The 22,504-nt window shown below is 57.9% G+C and overlaps 2 protein-coding genes across 7 annotated transcripts in view; both read left to right on the forward strand.

Moving 5' to 3' along the window:
• The window catches only part of OGDH (oxoglutarate dehydrogenase), a 32,633-nt gene extending 13,924 nt beyond the window's left edge, over positions 1-18,709 (forward strand). The window contains exons 5-24 of one of the 3 annotated variants that reach the window (XM_027907599.1): positions 5,016-5,060; positions 7,459-7,574; positions 8,667-8,821; positions 9,243-9,389; positions 9,849-9,939; positions 10,870-11,049; positions 12,098-12,226; positions 12,786-12,965; positions 13,140-13,292; positions 13,962-14,064; positions 14,282-14,410; positions 15,310-15,460; positions 15,556-15,683; positions 15,904-16,082; positions 16,226-16,297; positions 16,761-16,883; positions 17,496-17,568; positions 17,987-18,150; positions 18,253-18,407; positions 18,490-18,709. In XM_027907599.1, the coding sequence (XP_027763400.1) occupies positions 5,016-5,060; positions 7,459-7,574; positions 8,667-8,821; positions 9,243-9,389; positions 9,849-9,939; positions 10,870-11,049; positions 12,098-12,226; positions 12,786-12,965; positions 13,140-13,292; positions 13,962-14,064; positions 14,282-14,410; positions 15,310-15,460; positions 15,556-15,683; positions 15,904-16,082; positions 16,226-16,297; positions 16,761-16,883; positions 17,496-17,568; positions 17,987-18,150; positions 18,253-18,407; positions 18,490-18,610 (2,594 nt within the window). In that variant the 3' untranslated portion in view covers positions 18,611-18,709. Of the gene's footprint in view, positions 1-59; positions 163-5,015; positions 5,061-7,458; positions 7,575-8,666; positions 8,822-9,242; positions 9,390-9,848; positions 9,940-10,869; positions 11,050-12,097; positions 12,227-12,785; positions 12,966-13,139; positions 13,293-13,961; positions 14,065-14,281; positions 14,411-15,309; positions 15,461-15,555; positions 15,684-15,903; positions 16,083-16,225; positions 16,298-16,760; positions 16,884-17,495; positions 17,569-17,986; positions 18,151-18,252; positions 18,408-18,489 lie in introns of all 3 variants that reach the window. The other 2 variants (XM_027907601.1, XM_027907602.1) reach the window with 2 other exon arrangements.
• A 995-nt stretch (positions 18,710-19,704) lies between these two features.
• Positions 19,705-22,504, forward strand: part of ZMIZ2 (zinc finger MIZ-type containing 2) — a 6,593-nt gene continuing 3,793 nt past the window's right edge. For 2 of the 4 annotated variants that reach the window (XM_027907603.1, XM_027907604.1), the window contains exons 1-9: positions 19,705-19,738; positions 20,456-20,577; positions 20,732-20,846; positions 20,934-21,136; positions 21,220-21,412; positions 21,494-21,748; positions 21,825-21,998; positions 22,090-22,155; positions 22,230-22,401. In XM_027907603.1, coding sequence (XP_027763404.1) covers positions 20,528-20,577; positions 20,732-20,846; positions 20,934-21,136; positions 21,220-21,412; positions 21,494-21,748; positions 21,825-21,998; positions 22,090-22,155; positions 22,230-22,401 — 1,228 coding nt within the window. In that variant the 5' untranslated portion in view covers positions 19,705-19,738; positions 20,456-20,527. The other 2 variants (XM_027907605.1, XM_027907606.1) reach the window with 2 other exon arrangements.

Here is a 22,504-nt window from a genome sequence, read left to right on the forward strand (position 1 = left end):
TTTGTTTTTCTCTCCCTTTTGGTTCCTGTTCTCCTTTCCATTCCTGGCGCATTTCATAGATTCGAGGGCATCATGTAGCACAACTCGACCCACTGGGCATCTTGGATGCAGATCTGGACTCCTCCCTTCCAGCCGATATTATCACATCCACAGACAAACTGGGTGAGGGCTTTGAGAGCAGTTAGTGCTGCATTGCTTGAGCTCCTCTCTCTTTCACAGCTTTGTAGGTAGATCGCTTCACCGGTCAGGGGGGGAAGGGTCTGAAGTTTCCTTAGTAATGATCACTCGAAAATTGTAGCTGCTGGTGGCAGCAGTGCAGTCCTGCCACCCTCTGTCTGTCACCCCAGTGCTCGGCTCATGTTTCTTCTCCAACTGGTGCCAGTCAGTGATGTCACTGAACTCGCTACCCCAGGGCTGGAAGCAATTGCATCTTCTGGAAATGCAAAGCACGGAGAAGATTTTTGTTGGTGAGAGCTGGAGTTCTGTTCTCTTGGCTCCTCTTGCTGCTCTTGGGGACCCTTAGAACTGAGGGTGAACGGGCTGAGTTCATCTCTGCAGGGCTGAGTGGCTGTCTCTGCCCCCCTGTGTGCCCAGCTTGCCCCAGCATCTGTAATTCCCTTAATTGCCCTTTTTCCAAGACTGAGCTATGAGTCCTTTCTGGTGATCATAACAAGGAAGCTTTGGGATGCATTTCCGTCTGCGTTGAGAGGTGGAAATCCCAATGCCTTCGAGTGAGTGATGCATGAGTGTTGTACTGAAGCGTGTGTGGTGCCCAGGACTTGAAATCCTAATCTGAAAGTCTTCAAACCCAGCACTGCTCCACGTGCTTTAGAGCTGATCTCTGTAGTTTGCTGCCTTTCTCCTAGCCAGGATGAAGCTGCTGAACTCTGTCCCTTCACTGGTGCTTCCCAGGGTGGTTCCCTGGCACTCTGAGTGCTCCAGAGGCATGCTCATGCTCCTAACGTAGAGTAGAGCAGCAGTGATGATTACTAACCTTGCCAACCAAAACGGCTGATCATAGAGCACGGTGCATGTAAACCACCTTGATTCCTTATTCATCTGCCAGCACAGGGACACCAGCCCTGGACCTGCTGGACCTTCCAACAGGATTACGAGTACTGGGAGCAGTAGGGAAGGAGTAGGCTTTGGTTGGACCAGTTCACTGGATGATGAAGAAGCTGCTTCATCCCACAGTCTGGACTGTGACATGTTTGTCCAGAGGACCAGGTCCTGGCTGTACTTGAGGAGCTGTCCAGATCCAGCTTGGAGCAAGTCCCGTGCCTGAGATATTTTGATGGCAGGATGTGGGAAGAGGATGGTTGTGAACCCATGTGTGAGAGAAGACACAAGTGCTTGTAGTCAGCACTGAGGGGTAAACAGGGAGACTTTTTAGGTGATCCTGAAGCCACTCCGCTGGGAGGAGGAGAGGGTGAGGAAAGACTTTTCCATCTCAGGGTTTTTGGCCTCTGCTGTGGGCACTTACAGTCCTTCTGAAGCAGAACAGGAGAGGAGAACCCTGAAGTTCTGGTTGGATGTGTTCTCTTTTGAGAGTGGAGCAGGGTCTACATGAAACCCAGAGCCAGTCAGCTGCAAGTGGTGGCAGTTACAGCTGTTCCTTGGCAGCAAGAGGAGCTGGGTGTGGGGAGCAGAGTTACTGTGCTTCTCAGGAAGTCGTAGACTCATAAAGTGGTCTGGGTTGGAAGGGATCTTTGGAGGCCACCTAGATCCAACCCCCCTGCCATGGGCAGGGACACCTTCCACTTGACCAGATTGCTTGAAGCTTTGTCCATTTTGGCCTTGGACACTTCCAGGGATGGGGCAGCCACAGCTTCTTGGGCAACCTGTGCCAGGGCCTCACCACCTTCACAGGGAGGAATTTCTTCCTTATGTCCAATCTTACTCTCACCCCTTGTCCTGGCACTGCAGACCCTGGTGAAAAGTCTCTTTGTGCTGTTCCCATAAGTCCCTTTATACAATGAAAGGTCACAGTAAGATCTCCCGGTGCCTCCTCTCCTCCAGGTAACACCCCCAGCTCTCCCAGCCTGTCTCCACGGCAGAGGGGCTCCAGCCCTTGAAGCATCTCTGCAGCCTCCTCTGGACTTGCTCCAGCAGGTTCACATCTGCCTTGCGCTGAGGATCCCAGTGCTGGAGGCAGCACTGCAGCTGGGGTCTCACCTGAGTGGAGCAGAGGGGCAGAACCCCCCGTCACCCTGCTGCTCCCACTTCTGATGCAGCCCAGGACATGGATGGATTTCTGGGAAGCCAGCACATGTGGACGGCTCATGTCTAGCCTCTCATCCACCAGCACCTCCAAATCAATCCTTCTTTATAGAGCTGCTTTCCATCCATCCATCCATCCATCCATCCATCCATCCATCCATCCATCCATCCATCCATCCATCCATCCATCCATCCGTCCATCCCTCCCCCAGTCAGTGCTGGGACTGGAGCTTGCCCCAGCCCTTGCACTCAGCCTTGTTGAACTTTATGAAGTTCACATGGTCCCTCTTCTCCAGCCTATCCAGGTCCCTCTGGATGGTATCCTGTTCCTCCAGTGCATCACCCACAACACTCAGTAGTGTCACCTGCAGCCTAGCTGAGGGTGCCCACCATCCCACTGTCCATGCCACTGATGGAGGTAATTAAACCTTACCGATCCCAGTACAGACCCTTGAGAAACATTGCTTCTTACTGCTCTGTCTCTGAACATCAAACTCACAGGTCTAATTCCATGGGGAAGGTCAGTTCAGAGGGAAATCTGCTCAGAGAGCTTTACTTCTGCTGTGACCACTGATTCTTCAAGAGCCAGGTGTGCTCCAGCGGTGTCCTGGCTTCAGAGGAAGCCAATGTGATCCAAGAGCATGTCCTCCCTGGCAGCCCCAGCCATGGCACGGGCTGGCAGCGGTGTCACAACTGTAACAACGTCTGGGGGAAGCAGTACAGGCTCAGTTTTTCCTGCTTCTCCAGGGTGAGTGGCCATGAGCCAAGCAGTGTGTCCCACTGTGCCTTGCCGTGGTGGGAAACGTTCAGGCATGGCTGATCTCAGGCATCAGCTGGAAGGAACCTCAGCATGGCACCTCTGTGTCTGAGCCAGCCCTAAAGCTTAATCTCTGTTCCTTCGTGGCCTTTATAGTAGGATACCTGTCATTGTGGTTTCTGGTCTTGATTAAATTCCCAGGAATACATGAATTGGTAGGAAATAAGGAGCCCTGGGAACAAGATGTAGTGGTGGCAGCTGCCAGCTCACACCAGGGTTGTGCTCCATGGTAGGATCCCAGACTCAGCTGGCTAGATCTCATCGAAAGGGCTTTTCTTTTCACTTGCTATAAGTATTATTTATACTGAGTAGAGTTTCCCCTGGTATTCTTATCCTGAAAAATCTCATCTAGTCAATCTTAACTGCAACTGGACAAACACACTTTGCAAATGGTGCTCAGAAAGAGGGGAAGGAAGTTGTGGCAGTGCACGGCGTGGAGCTCCAGCTGAGCCTAAGGTTGGATGTTGCCTGCGTGTGGCAGAGAAAACCAATTTCTAAGCAGATCTTGCTGGCTTTTTTTGCTTTGAAAGAATGTTTCTTAACACTTGACAGAGCAGTTAATAACAGGAGTGGTTTTGCAACTTGGAAACAATCTTGTTTCCTTTTTCTAAGCAGAAATCCTTTAAAGGTCAGCTTTTGTGGTGAGAGCTCTGCTGCCAGCAGTTTAAACTGTGGCAGTGCTGTGATTCAAAGGAGTTGGATGGTTAATCTTGGAAATTGATCTCTCTTCTCAATTGCCTTTTGTTTAGCAACTGGTTTGGTACTAGTTTGGAAGCTCTCTTTGGATCAAGCAGTGCGAGCTTTGGAGAAAATGTCAGGGGGAGAAACCCTCCCAGGGCTACTCAGTCTGAGGAGTAGTGGGGCTGGAGCCACCAAATTTCCCTTTCTCTTGTCTCTTCTATTTAAAAAACGAAGTAATCTCATCCTGGTCTTCCAGTGCAGCTGGTCTGGCACGGTAAGTGTGTAAAACAAGGACAGGATGACTACCAGAACTCAGTATGACTCACCGAAAGAAATACTACCTTAGCACACTGAAATCTGGTGGTGCGTGGATGGCCGTGTGTGTGTCTAAGTGTCTGTCTGTCTGCCTCTCTCCCCATGAAAGGCAGCTGCCTCTGCCTCATGCCAAGGGGAATTGATGGAAATCCTCCTCCAGTTCAGGATGAGCCAGGCAAGTCCCTGCAGGGGCTGGACTGGGAGTGCTCACCTTCCCTTTCCCCACTTTGGGGAAATGTCTGATTTTTTCCCGCTGACTCAAAGGAGAGTGTTTCCAAGGCCTTTCTTGTAACCCAGGTGAGATTGAGGCACTTGGGTCGCCTAACCTAGCCGAGTGGGCAGCTTTGGTGCCGCACGCTTGCCCGCTGCTTGGGCGTGCTGGTGCTCCAGGAGAGACAGCTGTGCACGCCTGCCTCAGCACCGTTCCCCTCGTTAACCACCCTAATCCTCCTCCTCTCTGCAAAGACAGTGCCGTTGCCTCCTTTGGGTGGCCTTGAAATCCTTCCAGTAGCACGAGCAGAGCAAACCCTCCAAACCCTCTGGAGCAGGTGGTGGTGGGAGGCAGCTCCCTGCTCCACAGAGGGTCCTGCTCCCTGCCATGCAGCTTGGCAGGACACATCCTTTTGGTTGTGGCCGGTGAAGACACTGTGCCAGGCCGTCCCTCTCTCCTCTCAAGCTGTGCACGTGAGAGATCTCAAACCATGCAGCTCAACTGCTCCCCAGTGTCTGATGCCTCCCTTCCCCTCTTGCTCTTCCCTCCTCTTGTCAGACTTCCCGCTAGGATTTCTTTTCCACCTAGTGTGTAGTCATCCTCCATTCCAGCCGTTTTACCTCTGATGGGTTTTGACTGTATTTTAAATACTATATTTTTTTTACTTGTGCTTTCCGTGACTAGTTTTCACAGTTCCAAGGGTTTTTTTACTAACTTTGACTGCATCTCTCTATCTTCTCCCTTTCTGCACTCCCCTCCCTGCTCCCCCAGACCTCGCAGTGTTCAAGGAGCGGCTGAGAGTGTTAACAGTAGGAGGTATGCAATTAATGAGCCTTTAACCCTCTGGAGTGCAGGACTCTCTTTGAATAGGTTATTCTGGGGAGGAACCGAGCCGGTAAAGTGGACCCCCCTCCTCCATCTCCCACCACTCTAGAGTTTTGTGACATGTTTTATTTTGAATTCATTCTTAAAGTCTTGAGGTAGGTGCATGGTTAATGAGACTTGGCCCATAGAAATGCTCAATTCAGAGCCTTGCTGGCCTTTTCTATGCTGTGTGTTTGCATGCCTGGCTTGCTAGAGTACACATTTTGTTGTGAACATTAATTTTACGAGGCCTCAATCTCCCTGATTGGTTCAAGGCTCATGAAAATCCAAGCTGTCTTCTTCTGGTTTTGTTGCAGGGAAAATTTGGCAGCTTATCCCTTGCCTTTCCCCCATCCAATGGTGTTGCTGCCTGTAAATACTGAGCATTGTCAAAGAGCTGGCAGGCTGCAGCAAAGCAGAAGCAAAGATACTTAGAGCCACGCAAACTCCTTGTAAAATCTGATACTCCCAAAGTATGCCAAGAGTCTTCAAAGCAGAGCAAGCCAAAGCCCTGTGCTGTGGGACTGGAAGCCTCAGCAAATTACTGAGGCTGAAACCTCCAACAGGCAGTTTGTCTGGGATGCTACCTGCTAATGCTGCCTCTTTCCAGGATTTCTGTTTGAATGAGAACCACAGAGAAGCCCCAGAGATATGGGGACAAACCCTTAGCTCCTGCCTTATGCAGTGCTCCCAGGCATAGCTCCAGAGCAGAGCTCCTGGGGACTGGCTTCATTCCCTCCCCTGGGACTCCAGCATGCAGGGGGGTGGTGAGGGCAGGGATGGACAGCAGTGACAGCCAGGAACACATCCAATCCAGGCTGGCTGGGGTGTTCCCTGCCTGTGGCATCACCCCTCAAGGCCGCACAGGGACAAGCCATGGCCAGCCCTGTCATCGTGGAATCATAGACTGGTTTGGGTTGGAAGGGGCCTTAAAGACCACCCAGTTTCATGCCCCTGCCATGGGTAGGGACACCTTCCACTCAATCAGGTTGCTCCAAACCCTGTCCAACCTGGCCTTGAACACTTCCAGGGATCAGGTTGTCTAAAGCTTATTCTCCATTCCTGACCAGACAGCCAGGGATAGACTCTTTTAAGTTGAAATTCAAGGAGAGGCAGCTCAAAAGGGGCCAGTTTTTGCCTCCCATTGCCCAGAGGAAGGTGTTTTACACTGCCCTACAGCGTTTAGGTGGTGGTGGTCCCCATCCCCTCCCTAAAAGAGCCTCCAGCTGAGGTCCTGGGCTGGTTTGGAAGGCGCTGGGAGGAGTGGTGGTAACTGCTTCCTGTGCAGCTCCTGCCCTGGGTTAGGGGACAGACTGGGACTTGGCTTTGTCGGGAGTTTGGGAGCGATGAGCAGGAGCCCAAAGGAGGTGCTGGGGCTCTGAACAGGCCATGGGCAGCTCTGCTTGTCCACTCTTTCATCCAAGCTCCTGCTTCAGAAGGGTCCTGGGACTCCCCAGTTCCTGACTCTGCTTCTGCCTTGCTGCATTGGTTCAGCGAGGTCACTGTCCCTCCTCCTCCGTGCCTCAGTTTCCCCAAAGACAATCATGAGTGGTGGTGAGGCACCTCCGAGGGCTTTGGGCTCAGCTCTAAATCCCGACCTCCAGCTCAGAGCCCTGCTCGGCCCTTCTCCAGGCCCAACCCAGCTCCCCACAGCTGCCATGCTGCGAGGAGGAGCTGCCCCTGAACCATCAACTGCCAGTACCAAAGGGAAGGGGTTTGCTGAGCACAGCTAGGCAAAAGCTCTAGTTCTAAGGCTGTTAATTGGGTTGAGGGGATGCCTGGGCAGCCAAACTCCTGAGGGGCTGCTGGCCGTCTTGCTCCCAGGCTGAGCTATTCAGGAGAGTCCATCAGAGCCCTGATGTCTTTTTTCTTTCTTGCTCCTCTGTCTCTTCTTCTATGGGGTTTTCTCTGTTTTAACCGTTTCCTTCTCTGCGTTGACCCTCCGTTTTTAATTCCCACCATATGCTGACACCTCGGGTGTGCTCGGTGATCCTCTGTTTCTTTTCTCTCCCCTCTGTTAAAATTTGTGGTGTATTTTTTGTGTTCTTGGGGCTCCCTGACTCACCCTGGATTTTAATTGCCCGTTTCCATGCATATACATCGCTTTGTGGTTCGTTTCCTGCGGTGCCTCCTATAATAATTCATTGTTCTGTGCTTAATGTCTTTTTGTTTAATTACGGCTTGGTTTTTATCCACATAAACCTCCTTCATGCTTATTATTTTTTTTATGCTGCTTTCTTTTGTCCCTTCCCCACCTCTCCCTAATGCACCCGGTCCCCGTGTGACGGTGTCCCGGTCCCCCTTCCTTCCTTCTCTCTCTTGCTTGTCCCACCCGTGACAAATCCTGCAGGCTTTTACGGGCTGGATGAATCCGACCTCGACAAGGTTTTCCACTTGCCCACAACCACATTCATCGGTGGAAATGAATCGGCTCTTCCGCTCCGGGAAATCATCCGTCGGCTGGAGGTGAGGAGAGCAGAAGTCTGTGCTAGACCTGTGTGCAGCCTGGGGTGGGGCAGAGCAGCTGCCTTTGGAAGGTCCTGGGCCAACCTTCAGATTTTAAGATTTCCAGTTTTGGGAACTGCTTCTCAGCTCTTGCCCCACTCATAGGAGCCACCCCAAGTTACCTGCTCAGCTCTGATCACCTCCAGCTTCCTGCTGCATTGCAGCAACCTGCTTGGTCTGACCAAGATAGAGCAAACCCCAGGCAACTAGATACTGCCTTTTTGGAAACCTCTCCAGCTGTGCTTTCCAGTTTGAAGCAGTAGCCGGTGCTGGGAAAGCACAGAAGCAGGCTGGAGGCCAGTGATCCCCTCTTCAGGCACTGCAGCAGTGCTGGTGTCCCGTGTAGGGATCTTTCAGAGGGTGCAGGTTTGAGACCCCTGGGGCTGGGCTTCCAGCTTGTGCAGCTGTTTCCCTTTTCCTGCCAAATTTGATCCCCTCTTGTGCCTGGACTGACCGCAGGTGGCTCTCACGCACACAGAAGTCTGCTCAGATGGTCTCTGCCGAGACAGGTTGACCTTGGAAAAAGCAAAACTGTGCCAACATCTTAGTTCAGATGCAGGAACAGGCCCTTTGTGTATTGGAGGAGGTTTTTCTGCTGATTCTCCCAGTCCTCTAAGGTGGGATTTTGGATTGCTCACAGTCCCCACCAAGACTGCTCCCACCAAGGGGGAAAATCTCTTCTCTGAGGTGGATAAAAAGGACTTGAGGGGCTGATCATGAGCCCTTTGGAGGAGGGAAATTAAACATCTTGATGCTGGGTCCTGTGCCAGGTCCAAGTTGCCTTGCAGTATCCTGGAACATCCCCTTTCCTGGGAAGACAATTCAAACAAGGCTCCTGAAGCAGGGCTGTTGTGGGGCTGGCAGCTGGGGTGTCCCCAGTGCTGCCCTCCACCTGCTGGGCATGAGGATCTGTGTCTCTGCTGACATCTGAGGGCCCTTTGGCTGAAGGGATAAAGGGGAAATGAGTAACTCCTGGCCCTTTGATCCAACGGGGGCTTGAGGTGCTGAAGCCCTGGTTGTTCTCCCACGGCCCCTGTTTTCTTGTCGGAGCAGATGGCATACTGCCAGCACATCGGTGTGGAGTTCATGTTCATCAATGACCTGGAGCAGTGCCAGTGGATCCGGCAGAAGTTCGAGACCCCAGGCATCATGCAGTTCACCAACGAAGAGAAGCGCACGCTGCTGGCCAGGCTGGTCCGCTCTACCAGGTACCTGGGGGGGCTTCCCTTTGTCTGCCTTGGGAAGGTTTGCTCACAGCCTGTGGCACAGTCACCAGCTGGGTCACATCTGGGTCACATGTTGTCATCAGCTTAAGGAGCAGGGTGTCGCCAGTGAGCTGCTGGCCTGGAAGGCTCAGGTGCCGGCAAACAGCCTGAAAATGTGGATGATCCTGAAAGAAATGGTTTAAAAATAAAGTTTAAGTGCAGCACGGTGTTGGGGCAGGGGGGAGCAGCCAGCCAGCTCTGCGGGAGGATACTGGAGTGATTGGGAAGGCTGTTATGTGCTGCATGGTGCCAGCCTGAGCATCATTTGGTGCTCTGCCTCCCTCAGTTCCATCCATATCCTTCCTCTGGTTTCTGCCCTCAGCTGTAGCCCTGGCACTGATTCCTCTTTCCTTTTGCCTTCCAGGTTTGAGGAGTTCCTCCATCGGAAGTGGTCTTCAGAGAAGCGTTTTGGTCTGGAGGGATGCGAAGTGCTGATCCCAGCCTTAAAGACCATTATTGATAAGTCGAGTGAGAAGGGAGTGGATTATGTGATCATGGGGATGCCCCACAGGTAACCTTGCCTCAAGCCATGGTGGTGCTTGGCGTGGATGGGACAGAGGGGGATGCTGCCTGTTGCCAGGGTTTGGTACTGGAGGGCACACTGGTTTCTGCCATCACTCAGCTGGTCTTGTTTGGTGATGAACCTCAGCTCAAGAGTTCAGGCTTTGGCTGTTCTCTGCTCATCATGATCTTTCCAACTTGTTTGTAAATTCATCTGGAGAGGGGTGGTGGCTTGAGGGCAAAGCTGGAATCCTACTGGAATCCCAACACCTGCCTGCTCTGGGGCAGCTCAACAGGGATGTGGAATGTGGTAGCAGCCAAACCATCCCTGTGCTGAGGAGTCTGCAGGCTCCTTTTAGGGAGCCCTCATCCGTAGGTGACCCTACAGCTGTCACAGGAGGCGTGCTGGGGGGGTAGCAGGTAAACCATCAGTATTTGATGGCTGCCAGCAACGGCCTTGCTTTTGTAGGGGACGCCTGAATGTTCTTGCCAACGTGATCAGGAAAGAGCTGGAGCAGATCTTCTGCCAGTTCGACTCCAAGCTGGAGGCTGCTGATGAGGTGAGCTCCTCCCCTGCCTGCAGCAAGCTGATGCTGCCTGTCCCTGCACAGTCCCCAGGGACTGTGGCTGTATTGTGCCACTGCTTCTGGTGTCACTCAGTGGCATTGGTGTTGTAAGGATTTCCACGTTGCAAGCACACACAGACAACTGGAGCCTTTGCATAGGTGCCAGAGGTGGTCTGTCCTTGCCTGTCCTGGGATTGGTGGGTGCCCTGGCCACTGCCAGTGTCTCCAGCAAAGACATGCTGTTGGGGCTCTCCGGGGCATGAAGCAGCTTTGGGGTGGATGCCGAGGTGAGGGGAAGGGGGCTGGGAGCAGAGGCTGCTTTGTTCCCTTGCAGGAGTCCCCGGTCCTCACCTGGGGCTCTAAAGCAGCCCCAAAAGCCCCAAGTTCCAAATTGCTTGTGCCGCAGGTTCTGTCTCTGCGATGCACTCGTGATCCAAAGGTTCAGCGTGATAACCTGGGATGGTTTGGCTTTTGGGAAGCTGGGCTGGGCTGGGCAGGCTTGATCCTGCCATTACCTTCAGTGGGGTTTCAAGGTGAGAAAGCAGCAGCCTGCAGCCTTGAGATGCCCTGTTAGGGAACCTGGCAGCGTACTGGGAACAGTGTATGCAGAGCTTAGGTGAGTGTTACCTATTCTCTAGGGCCTTCCTCGCCCACTACACTTGCTTCATCCCCTATAGCTTCAGCTGTACCTAGATGGCTGGATGCATGTCTGAAATTGGGGGTGGTTTGGCACCTTGGAAGAGACTTTTCTGGGTGCCAGGTCAGCTCCTGCAGTGAGTGTCTGCTGTGTTCTGCCAGTGCCTCCGAAAAATGCCCCCCTCTTCCAGCCTTGGAGTCAACACTGCCCTGTCTCAGGTCTCCCATGTCCCAAAAGCTGCTCATGCTCCTGGAAGTGACTGTCCTCTCTCCTCTCCCCTCCATCAGGGCTCCGGTGACGTGAAGTACCACCTGGGAATGTACCACCGACGGATTAACCGTGTCACCGACAGGAACATCACCCTTTCTTTGGTGGCAAATCCTTCTCATTTGGAGGCAGCTGATCCTGTTGTTCAAGGCAAGACTAAGGCTGAGCAGTTTTACTGTGGGGACACAGAGGGGAAGAAGGTGAGTGGTGCTCAGACGCATATGCAGTGAAGTGTCCTGGGCCAGATGGGGTTTGATGTGGATAGGCTGTTGGGAAAGTGAGGAAACCCAGCTTGGTTTTGTTTGCTGTGCCCCTGCTGTTACCCTGAATTTGCTCCCCCATCCTTCCCCACTGCCTTTGGAGATAACTTTGGGAGGGGCTTATCCACCCGAGGCTCCCATTGCTACTTCCTCCATCTCTGAACCGACTAAGCTGGGCTGTGGGTGCAGCAGATGCACAAACCCCCGATTGGAAAGCAGGGACATGAGGGGCACTCCCAAAAGGCAATCCAAGCACCACAGCATGGGGGACATGGCAGTAGGATCTCAGTGTAACCGGGAGAACCGTTCCAGGGTCTGGGAAAGCTGGAGCTGGCAGCAGGAGGCAGCTCTCCACACCCTGATGGGGAAAAGGTTGTGGGGGGCTGTTTGCCATCTGATTCATCACAAACCTATTTCTCAACACCAAGAAGTGGAAGGGTGAGATCCAAAGTGCTTTCCTCCATCCTACACCTCAAGGGCTGGATATAAATAGACAGACCCTGTCCTTGCCTGGCAAGTGGTGTCCTCAGCCAGCCCCCGGGATGGTGGCAAAATAACATTACTGGTGCTGGAGCCAGCTCCTGGCCCCATTTCTGCCCATGGGGCTTCTGGGCTGTTAGCGTGGGGTAAAAGGGTGTTACTCTCTTCTTGCCACAGTGAGAAAAAGGCTTTGCTTTGGGGTGTGTGTGTTTGGGAATGAGACTCACTGCCCAGCTGGGGTGTACTGGGTATTGTCCTGGTGCCTGCTCAGGGTGCCCCGAGGGTGCTGCCCTTGCTGGGAGGGGGCTGGTGGACACAGCCTTTCCCCAGTGGTGTGCCAGCCATGGCTGGCTCTACTCCCATCCCCTGGGAAAGCACTGGATGTGTCGATGAGCTGTTCTGTGTCCTTTCTGGAATGCTGAAGGCTCATGGGGATGAGAGCTGGACCCTTTCCTGGTGGTACCCTGCCTGCTGTCCATGCTGACCGCCATGGCTTCCCCTCTCCCAGGTGATGTCCATCCTCCTGCACGGAGATGCTGCGTTTGCTGGACAGGGCATCGTGTACGAGACATTTCACCTGAGTGACCTGCCCTCCTATACCACCCACGGCACCGTCCATGTTGTGGTCAACAACCAGGTGAGGAGCAAATGCCCTGTGCTCATGGGCCCCTGGCAGAGCTGCCTCCACAGGCTCTGGGCTGGGTGGTAGCTGGAACCAGCAGCACCTGTTTCCCTGCCAGTGTTCCTGGCAGAAGCCCTAACCTGGGGTCAGCAGGGGATACCTCCCACCCAGCTGCTCAACAGCAGCAGCTTTTGAGCCCAGTCTGGTGCAGAGATGATAAAACCTGATGCTCAGTGTGTGAGGTCACACAGGGCTGATCCCTTCTGCCCCCATGGAAACCAGAGGCATTTCACTGGGACCAGCAGTGCAGCCTATCCCTGCACGTCCAGTAGGTACTGGGATGTGCCACGGTGCCGGGGTGCAGGAGATGGGCAGGCTGTGTGTCCCCAGCTCAGCCACAGCAGCTGAGCTGCCCTTGGAGCTACGTGGGCACTTTCCTAAGCTGGCGAAGTGCAGCTGCCTTGTGCCGAGCCAACTGTGGCATTGGTGTCTAAAGAAGGAGCTGCACAGCAGAGCTGTGTTCCAAATCCAGTCAGTAACACTGTGCTCACCCTGTTCCCTCTTGCCCGTACAGATTGGCTTCACGACAGACCCGCGGATGGCCCGGTCCTCCCCGTACCCGACCGACGTGGCCCGTGTGGTCAACGCGCCCATCTTCCACGTCAACGCAGATGACCCCGAGGCTGTGGTCTACGTGTGCAATGTGGCAGCAGAGTGGCGAAGCACCTTCCACAAGGACGTGGTGGTGGATTTGGTGAGGAACGTGGCACAAGGCTTTACTGTGAAGCTGGGACTCTGGTGGGAATGCACTTGGGTCCCACCTGGGCTGTTCGGGACCCTCCCTGACGCAGACGCAGGTGTCTCCGAGTGCTTTTGGAGTGGTAGATTGCAGGCAGCTGCGTTCAAAGGCTCTTTCCCTTCCCGGCAGGTTTGTTACAGGCGCAACGGGCACAACGAGATGGATGAACCCATGTTCACGCAGCCCCTGATGTACAAACAGATCCGGAAACAGAAGCCAGTGCTGCAGAAATACGCAGAGTTGCTGATTTCCCAGGGGGTGGTAAATCAGCCGGAGTATGAGGTACTGTGCTATGGGGCCTGACAGGAAAACTGAAGGTGGCATCTCCAGGGAAAACTACTTGTGTGATTTAGACCTGGGTGTGAATGAAGGGATGAGCCCGTTTCTGCTTGTGCTTGTCACCTAAAGGTGGCAGAGTTGTGCTGGGGTTGGGTGAGTGCTGCAGGCCTTGCAGCAACAGAGGTCAAAGCCGAGGCTCGTCCTTGGACTGTGCCAGCTCTGAACAGCGCAGAACATCTAGTTCAAGGATCACCCCGTGCTCACTGTGGCACGGGCCACGCAGCACTGGGCCACTGCAGCACAGCCAGGTCCCAGTGCTCAGGATTGCTGTGGCCGGGGGTATCTGAGGCAAGTTCACGCCCCAGTTCTGCTGCTGGGGCAGCAGCACGCACGGCAGCAACTCTCTTGGTCATGCTTGCCCCGGAACTGCTTTGCAGCATCATAGGGTTGAACACAAGTTGTCAGCTCAGAGAGCAGCAGAGCTGTCCCTCAGGGGACAGGGGTCCCGGGGGCAGCTCTGAGGCTGAGCAACACAGCCCTGGGGCTCCCCTGCTGTCAGGACCACCTCTGCCCCCAGCACCCTTGCAGGCTTGCACTGAGGGCCCCAGGCTCAGCACCCTTGTTTGTAGACCCTCCACTAATGTTTTTCCTCCTCCTGGTTCTGCCTTTCAGGAGGAAATTGCCAAGTATGATAAGATCTGCGAGGAGGCCCACGCTAGGTCCAAGGATGAGAAGATCTTGCACATCAAGCACTGGCTGGACTCACCCTGGCCAGGTGAGCTACTGGCAGCATTTTGGAGGTCCCTAGCAAAGCACCCAGCCTCTCTAGGGCCGTGGCAGTGATTGTGTAGTGTACCACACTGGAGGAGAAGTGGGGTGGTGCTCTCCCCACTCCTGGCATCCCCACCTTTGCTTGAGGGTATCTGTGACCTGAGCTCTTCCCACAGAGCTGGCACAGCTCCTTCAGCATGGTGACTTTTCTTCTCCCCCAGGTTTCTTCACTTTGGATGGGCAGCCCCGCAGCATGACCTGTCCTTCCACCGGCCTCAACGAAGAGGACCTAACGCACATCGGTCAAGTAGCCAGCTCAGTACCGGTGGAGGATTTCACTATCCATGGAGGTAGGAGACTGTGGAAGCTGTGCCAGACTAGCCATTTGTTTCAGAGAGATGTGGAGTAGGGCTGGGATGTGGCCTGGACGGAAGGGACCTATTGCACTGCTTCAACATGTGTGGGTAGCAGGTCTGGGGAGGGTCCGCTCTACTCTGCACTGCTGAGACCCTGCCTGGAGCACACATCCAGCTCTGGGGCTCCCAGCACAGGCAAGATCTGGACATGTTAGAGCAGCTCTAGATTAGGCCTTGATCCCAGGGCTGGAGCCCTTCTCCTGTGCGGGCACTCCAAGAGAGTTAGGGGTGTCAAGCCTGGAGGAGTAAAGACTCCAGGGGGATCCTTTAGGATCCAGTGCCTAAGGGGGCTCCAAGAGAGCTGAGAGGGACTTTGGACAAGGGCCTGGAGCGACAGGACAAGGGGGAATGGCTTCACACTGACAGGCAGAGTTAGATGGGATATTGGGAAGAAATTCTCCCATATGAGTGGTGAGGCCTTGGCGAAGGTTGCCCAGAGAAGCTGTGGCTGGCCCATCCCTGGAAGCATTTCAAGGCCAGGCTGGATGGGGCTGGGAACAACCTGGGATAGTGGAAGGTGTCTCTGCCCATGGCAGGGGTTGGACTGCATGATCTTTAAGGTCACTTCCCACCCAGACTCTGTGAGTCTATGAGAACTTGTTCATGAGGGAGCTGTGGGTAAGGGAAGTGAACCAAGGAGTAACTCTTCTTTGGAGCTGATCCTTCCCTGCAGTCCTGATTCCTCATCTGCAGCTCATCCCTCCACCAGATAGGAATCGGTTCCTCTGCCCTAGTCACTTGCAGTCTGTCAATCCTAGGCCAGGTGTGGGACAAACCTGTTGTCACTGAAGCTCCTTCCCATGCTGGCTACCAACCAACTCCTGTCCCGGCAGGTTTGAGCCGTATCCTGAAAACGCGGGGGGAGATGGTGAAGAACCGCACAGTCGACTGGGCTCTGGCAGAGTACATGGCATTTGGCTCCCTGCTTAAAGAGGGCATCCACATCCGCCTGAGTGGCCAGGACGTTGAGAGGGGCACATTTAGGTAAAGCCCTGCTTTTGGAGGCTTTAAATGCAATTCCAGCCCTTCTGGAAGGGATCCAAAGGCTGATGATGGAGTAACACTTTCTTAATTTCTAGCCATCGCCACCATGTCCTGCATGATCAGAACGTGGACAAGAGGACCTGTATCCCCATGAACCACCTCTGGCCCAACCAGGCTCCGTACACCGTCTGCAACAGCTCCCTGTCAGAGTACGGTGTCCTGGGTGAGTGAGGGGGTCTGCACTTACTGCCTGGGGTGAGGCTGCTCTGAGAGGGTAACCCAACCCCCTTGCTCCTCTAAACTGAGATTAGCTCACCTGGTTAGAGCATGGTGCTAATGCCAGGGTCACAAATTCGATTCCTGTAGAGGCCATTCACTTAAGAGTTGGACTCAATGATCTGTGTGGGTCCCTTCCAACTCAGAATATACCTCCCATTCCTCAGGATTCGAGCTGGGCTTTGCCATGGCCAGTCCCAACGCCCTGGTGCTTTGGGAAGCCCAGTTCGGGGATTTCCACAACACTGCTCAGTGCATCATCGACCAGTTCATCTGTCCTGGGCAGGCCAAGTGGGTCAGGCAGAATGGCATCGTCTTGCTGCTTCCCCATGGCATGGAGGGCATGGTAAGGACTCCCCCAGCTCACCCTGGAGGCTGAGCCAGGGGGAGCAGTGGCACAGCGGTGGCTCATGTCATGGCAGTGCCTGGCCTTGGCTTCTTGTACCTGCCTTGTCCTGCACTCACTGTCCCCCTGCTTGGTCCCTGTAGGGTCCCGAGCACTCCTCTGCCCGCCCGGAGCGATTCCTGCAGATGTGCAACGACGATCCCGATGTCTTCCCTGTGAGTGGCGGCCACGCAGAGCTCAGGCTGGCCCTCCTGTGCCCTGCATCAGGGCAGCAATACCCATGTGGTCTTAGCACAGTGGTTGCTGATGGCGGGAGGCGTGGGACACCCTGGGCTCATGCTGCTAGGAGGGTTTAGGGAAAGGGGCTGAACCTGGTGCCCAGGTGTCCATTGAACCTGGGGCTGTGGCACAGTGTGAGACAGAGGTGGCCCCGAAAGTAAGCATGGCTGGGGGTTGCTGGCTGCCCCGTGGCCAAACCAAGGTGGGGGGCACAGCCCTGCAGCCTCTTCCAGGTCTCTATAGGTCTGTGTGCGCTTTGGACAGGGAAGGAGGGAGGAAGGGAGGGAGGGAAGGAGGGAGGGAGGGAGGGAGGGAGGACTGGGGACCACTGCTGGAGCCATGAGACCAAGAGGCACCTTGTGTTTCCTGAAATCCCCTCACCTGCGCTGGCCGAGGCAGAAGCTGGATGACTTTGATGTGCGCCAGCTCTATGAGTGCAACTGGATCGTTGTGAACTGCTCCACTCCAGCCAACTTCTTCCACGTCCTCCGGCGCCAGATCCTCCTGCCCTTCCGCAAACCGGTCAGTGCCAGCAGCTCTGTGCCCAGCGCGGTGCCAGGCAGGGCAGTGCTGTGTCCCTGCCAGGCTGAGACAGGGCTGGGGGCAGATTATTTCTGCACCTCACAAACACAGTTGGCCTCTGCCTAGCCAAGGACCTCATGGTGCTTGGGGCTGGCTTGGTACCATATGCTGCTGCCAGCTCGTGTGAGCTGCAGGGGCTGACCCCTTCCTGAACTCCACGGGAATGTCAGCTGTCAGGGCCAGCAGGCACCAGTACACAACCCAATCCAGCTGCTTCCCATCAGCTTCAGCTGTGGGGCAGGCAGGTCCCCGGCAGCACCTCAGCATCCTCCCTATGGGACACCTTGACTGGGACAGCCAGTCCCAGTCAGGAACTGGGACAGCCAGTGCTGTCAGGAAACAGTGCCCAATATGGCAGAGCACAGCAGCTGAGCCAGAAGCAAATCTCTGGCAGCTGCTCCTGTGCTCAGGCAGGACAGGCAGGGGAGGACAGGCAGGATGGGCAGGGGAGGGCAGGCAGGAAAGGCAGGTTGCTGCTCTGGCCTTGGCTCGCAGGGAAGGTGTTTCTGGCAGGGCTGACCAACTTGCTCTGCCTCTTGTCCCTCACTCCAGCTGATAATCTTCACTCCAAAGTCACTGCTGCGCCACCCTGAAGCCCGCTCAAGCTTTGATGACATGTTGCCAGGTAAGAGCAGCACAGAGCTGCCTGTGTTGCTCCACGGGGTGAAGGGCAGGAGTCTGTGGCCTTGGGTAAAGTCCACCCAGCAGCTGCCTCTCTGTGCTGAAGAGGGGCCATGCAAGGCCGTGGCCATCTCCCTGGCACGTGGGAGCCACCCCTCATCAGGGCCAAGATGGGTACCCTGGCACCTGGGGAGACGTGGCTCAGTGACACTTGCTCCATTGGTAGCCACTTCCCTCTGGAATTTGGCAGCCCTGATGGTTTCAGAGCCAGGATGGTTTGTGCTGGGAGCTGACCCTGTACCAGCTGCCTGACTCTGCCTCTTGGGGTCCCAGGAGGGGCTGGCACAGGATACAGGTGCAGCAGCTGTTGGCACTGTGCCACTGGCCACTGTGGCTTACGGTGCCCTCCTCTTCCTTGGCAGGCACCCACTTCCTCCGAGTCATCCCTGACAGCGGCCCTGCGGCCCAGAATCCTGAGCAGGTGAAGCGGGTGCTCTTCTGCACTGGCAAGGTGTACTACGACCTGACCCGGGAGCGCAAGGCCCGGCAGATGGAGGCCGATGTGGCCATCACCAGGGTGGAGCAGGTAAGCAGGGTCCTGCCATCTCTGTGCCCGTAGGCTGGGGGTGCTGCAGCCCCTGTGATGCTGCTCCATGTCCCTCGTGACACCACTCTGTGTCCCCTGCAGCTCTCCCCGTTCCCCTTCGACCTCCTCCAGAAGGAAGCCCAGAAGTACCCAGCTGCCGAGCTGGTGTGGTGCCAGGAGGAGCACAAGAACCAGGGCTACTACGACTATGTCAAACCCCGTCTCCGCACCACCATCAACCGTGCCAAGCCCGTCTGGTAGGGATGCAGTGGGTGGTTGTGATGCTGGGAAGAGTTTGGGGTGTGCAGATCCCCCTCACCCTCACCTTCTCCCTGGCAGGTATGCGGGGCGGGAGCCAGCGGCTGCCCCTGCCACCGGCAATAAGAAAACCCACCTGACGGAGCTGCAGCGGCTCCTCGACACGGCCTTCAACCTCGATGCCTTCAAAGACCTGGCCTGAGCCCCAGCGTGGCACAGCATGCTCCTCCATCTCTCTGTCCGTTTGTCTATCCCTTGCTCGCCTCCCCTGCCCCCCGAACTACAGACCTTGTCAACCCCATGCTGGTGCCTGGAGTCCTTGTCCGCCTTATGCCAGGGTGACACCAGTGCAGTCACCCTGGGGCTGGAGGCTGCCCCTGCCACAGTGGGTGAGGCCCACGCCTCCCTGGGACCCTGGAAGGACTGATCCCTAAGGCTCTTCTCTGGGGGTGTCCTGTGCAATGAGTCCAGTTCCTCCCAGTCCCTCCCCTCAGCAGCTGCTGCCTCTTGGAGGAGCGATTTGGGGTGGCTGCCCACCCAGGCAGGTGTGGGGTGTGGTGCCCCTGCCTCAGTTTTGCCTGTCCCAGGGGAGCACCAAGCCCCGGCTCTGAGCCCCCGCGGTCACGGGGCTGGTGTTGGGTGCCGTGTGCTCCCGTGGGAGGTCCTGGCGGGGTTGGAGCAAGGGGGCCGACCTCAGCCGGGAGTCGCTGTCGGCGTCCCCAGAAGCGGCCCCTCCGTGCCCGCCGGGTCCCTCAGCTGCAGGGCGGCGGCCGGGGCTATGCGCGCCTCATAGCCCCGCACTCCTGCGGCTGCCGGCACACGCGTGTGCGGCCCCACACGTGGTGCTCGGCCACGTGGGGTGGCTGTGCTGTCACACACTGGGTCGCACATCGTGTCACCGCACTGTCCCCCCGGCACGCGCGGTTCGCGCACCCCCGCTCCCGCACGAGCACGGCGGCGCGAGCGCGCGCCCCCCGCGGTCTCGCCGCCGCAGTCACGGCGCTCGTCCCGCCGTCACACGCGTGTCCCCCTGTCACACGCCTGTCCCGCCGTCACACGCGTGTCGCCCCAGCTCGCCGCGCCACGCGCGGCCACGCGGGACCCCCGCGCAGCCCGAGCGCTCCACGCCGGCCCCCCCTCGGCGCTCGTCTGGCCGCGCCTGGCGGGGCGGGGCCCGCATGCTGATGAGCGCGCGGCCCCATTGTGCGCGGCTCGGCCCCGCCCCCGGGCCCCGCCCCCCCCGCGTAGCCGCGGCCGCGCGCGGCCGGAGATCCCGCGCAGCCTCCGCGCGCGCCCCGCGCCGCCAGGGCCATCTTGGGCCGCCGCCGCGGTGAGAGCGGGAGCGCCGGGCGGGAGGACGGGGGGGGCGGGCGGGACGAGCCCAGGCCCCCGCGGGCCGCCCCGCCGTGCCGGGGGTGGCGGGGGCGGTTGCCATGGCAATGGGAGGGGGCCCGGCCTCGGGGCCCGTCCTGCGGTGCCGCCAGGAAAGGAGCGGGGTTGGGGGGGAGGCTGTCAGCGCCGGCGAGGGGCGCCCGGGGCCGGTGGCTCCGCAGTGGCGGCTCCCGGGAGCTGGGGCAGGCCCGTCGTGGGTGTCCCCCCTGTTCCGCGTCGTCCCTTCCCCCGCGGCCATCCCATCTCAGCCGCCCTCCCGCGGGGCCGGGAGGAACCGAAAGCGCTGGTGACCCCGCAGCCCCCCCGCGCCTCGCTGCCGGGCCCGGATGGAAATACCCCGGGCGGCGGGGAGCAGTGCCGCGGGGGGACCGCGTCCCTGCCCCGGGAAGTCCCCGCGGTTCCTCCCGCCCGCCGGCGCGGGGGAAGCCCGGTGCCCGCCGCCCCGGGGGGGTCTGACGCCGCGGTGGTCGGCGCGGGGGGCGGCCCGGCGCGGGGGCGGCGCGTGCCGGCCGGCGCCCCGGGCCAGGCTGGGCCGGACGCCAAGTCCCGGCCGCGGAGGCTGGGGGGGCTCTCGCAGGCTCCGGGCTGCGCCCCCCCGGCCCCGGCCCCTCTGGAGGCGGCCGCCCCTCACCCGCCGCTCCACTGCCTCCCGCAGCCCCAGTGACAGACGGTGCCGCCGTTCCGCAGCGCCTGCCGCGGCCTCGGAAGACCCAGCCCGCACCCACCGATGAGCTCCATGAACCCCATGAAACCCTCGCTGCCGCCTGCGCCCCACGGGTGGGCGCCGGGGCAGCGTCCCTCCGTCCCCCCATGCATCCATCTGTCCCTCCATCCTCTCTGTTCTTCATTGCTCCGTTCCCTCCATCCCCCGGTTCCCTCTGTCCCTCCATCCCTCTGTCCTTCACTTTCATTAATTTGTTTTTCTTTCTAGTGATGGTTCATTTGCATACGAGGCTGTTCCTTGGCAACCGAGCACCAATCAACCGCCGGGATCCCTCTCCGTGGTAACCACCGTCTGGGGTGTCAGCAACCCCTCCCAGAGTCAGGTACCTGCAGCACCCCCACCCCAGGGACCCCCAGCACTTGGCCACCACCGCCCGTGCCTGACCCACTGCCTCCCCCCCACCCCCCAGGTTTTTGGCAGCCCAATGGGCCCCGGGGGGAGCAGCTCCAGTACCCCGCTGCTGCCTGGCATGGCAGGCACTGGCTCGGGCATGAGCTCGCCACCATTCCTGCCACAGCATCCCTTCGCTGAGGGGGCACCAGGGAAGGGGTACATACAGCCGGGTGTCTACGGCCGCAACACCTACCCCAGCGGGCCAGGCTTTGCTGCCAGGTAAGGCCAGCCCTGTGCCCCCCAGCCTGGCACGTGCTCTGTCGCTTGGCCACCACATGCCCCTTCCTGCCTCTGCTCTCCAGCTACACCAGTGGCCCCAGCGGCCCTGGTGGGATTGGGCTCCCCTCACATGCTGGCCGGGCCCCTGCTGACTTCACCCAGGCAGCAGCTGCTGCTGCTGTGGCCGCTGCTGCTGCCACAGCCACGGCCACAGCCACAGCGACGGTGGCAGCGCTGCAGGAGAAGCAGAGCCAGGAGCTGAGCCAGTACAGCACGGTAAGAACCTGGCTGTGGCAGAACCGGGGAGCTGACAGCTGCCCTGGCCCTGCCCTGACCTCCTTCTCTTCCCCACTGCAGATGGGCACAGGGCAGTCCTTTAGCAACCAGTTCCTGCCCCATGCTGGGCCCCGTGGGCCCACCAGCATGAGCCCAGCTGGCATGGCAGGTGTCATGGCCCCCTCTGGCATTTCCCCTGTGAGCATGAGTCCGGTGCGGGCACCTGGCACCAGCTCCTTGTATGGCGGGCAGCGTGTGCCCCAGCACGCCTATCCCGGTGCCCCCCCCAGCCAGCAGCTACCCCGCCAGGGCCTCAAGCGGGCGTACTCCAATGAGGTGAGCACTGCGATGGTGAAGGCTGTGGCATACCGGGACCCCATTTCCCACTGGTGCTGACCCCCTGGCCCTGCAGGGGTACCCAGCGCAGCAGTACCTCCAAGGCGGGCAGTATGCTGTGGCCGGTGCCCAGTATGCCCCCAGCGCCTCCCAGTCCTCCGCTCCGTCCCCCTCCTACCCCGGCCACAGGCTGCAGCAGGGCATGGGCCAGTACCTCTCCGCTTCAGGCAGTGCTGGACCCTATTACAAGGTACTGCAGGGGGAACGGTGGGCATGAGGTGGGGGTCCAGGTGTCTGTTGTCCCTCGGTGCCAGCCTCTGGGGACCCTCCTCCTCCCACAGTCTGCTGACCAGTTCAACGGGCAGAGCACCAACTTCAGCACTTACAGCCAAGCGGCCATCAACGGGGTGAGTCTGGCAGCAGGTGGGGTGGGGGCTGTGCCGGCCCGGCCGGGCGCTGAGGGTGCGCGGTGCCTCCGCAGCCGGGCCGGTTGCTGCCGGGGTACCCCAGCTCACCGCTGGCTGGGAACCCCACACCGCCCATGACGCCGGGCAGCAACATCCCCACCTACACATCCCCTGGTCAGGATGTCAAGTCACCCTTCCTGCCAGACATGAAGCCCAATGTCACCCCTCTGCACCCATCCCCTTCGGGTAGGTGTCCTTGGTCAGGGGGACTGCCAGGGTCTGGAGGGGGACACTTCACAGGGTGGGGCTCATTTCTCAGAGTGTGGCCCTGCAGGGTGCGAGGGGAGGG

Source organism: Empidonax traillii, unplaced genomic scaffold, assembly GCF_003031625.1.
Source record: "Empidonax traillii isolate 1590-97213 ecotype Southwest subspecies unplaced genomic scaffold, ASM303162v1 scaffold1497:size106550, whole genome shotgun sequence".
Classification (NCBI taxonomy): Eukaryota; Metazoa; Chordata; class Aves; order Passeriformes; family Tyrannidae; genus Empidonax; species Empidonax traillii.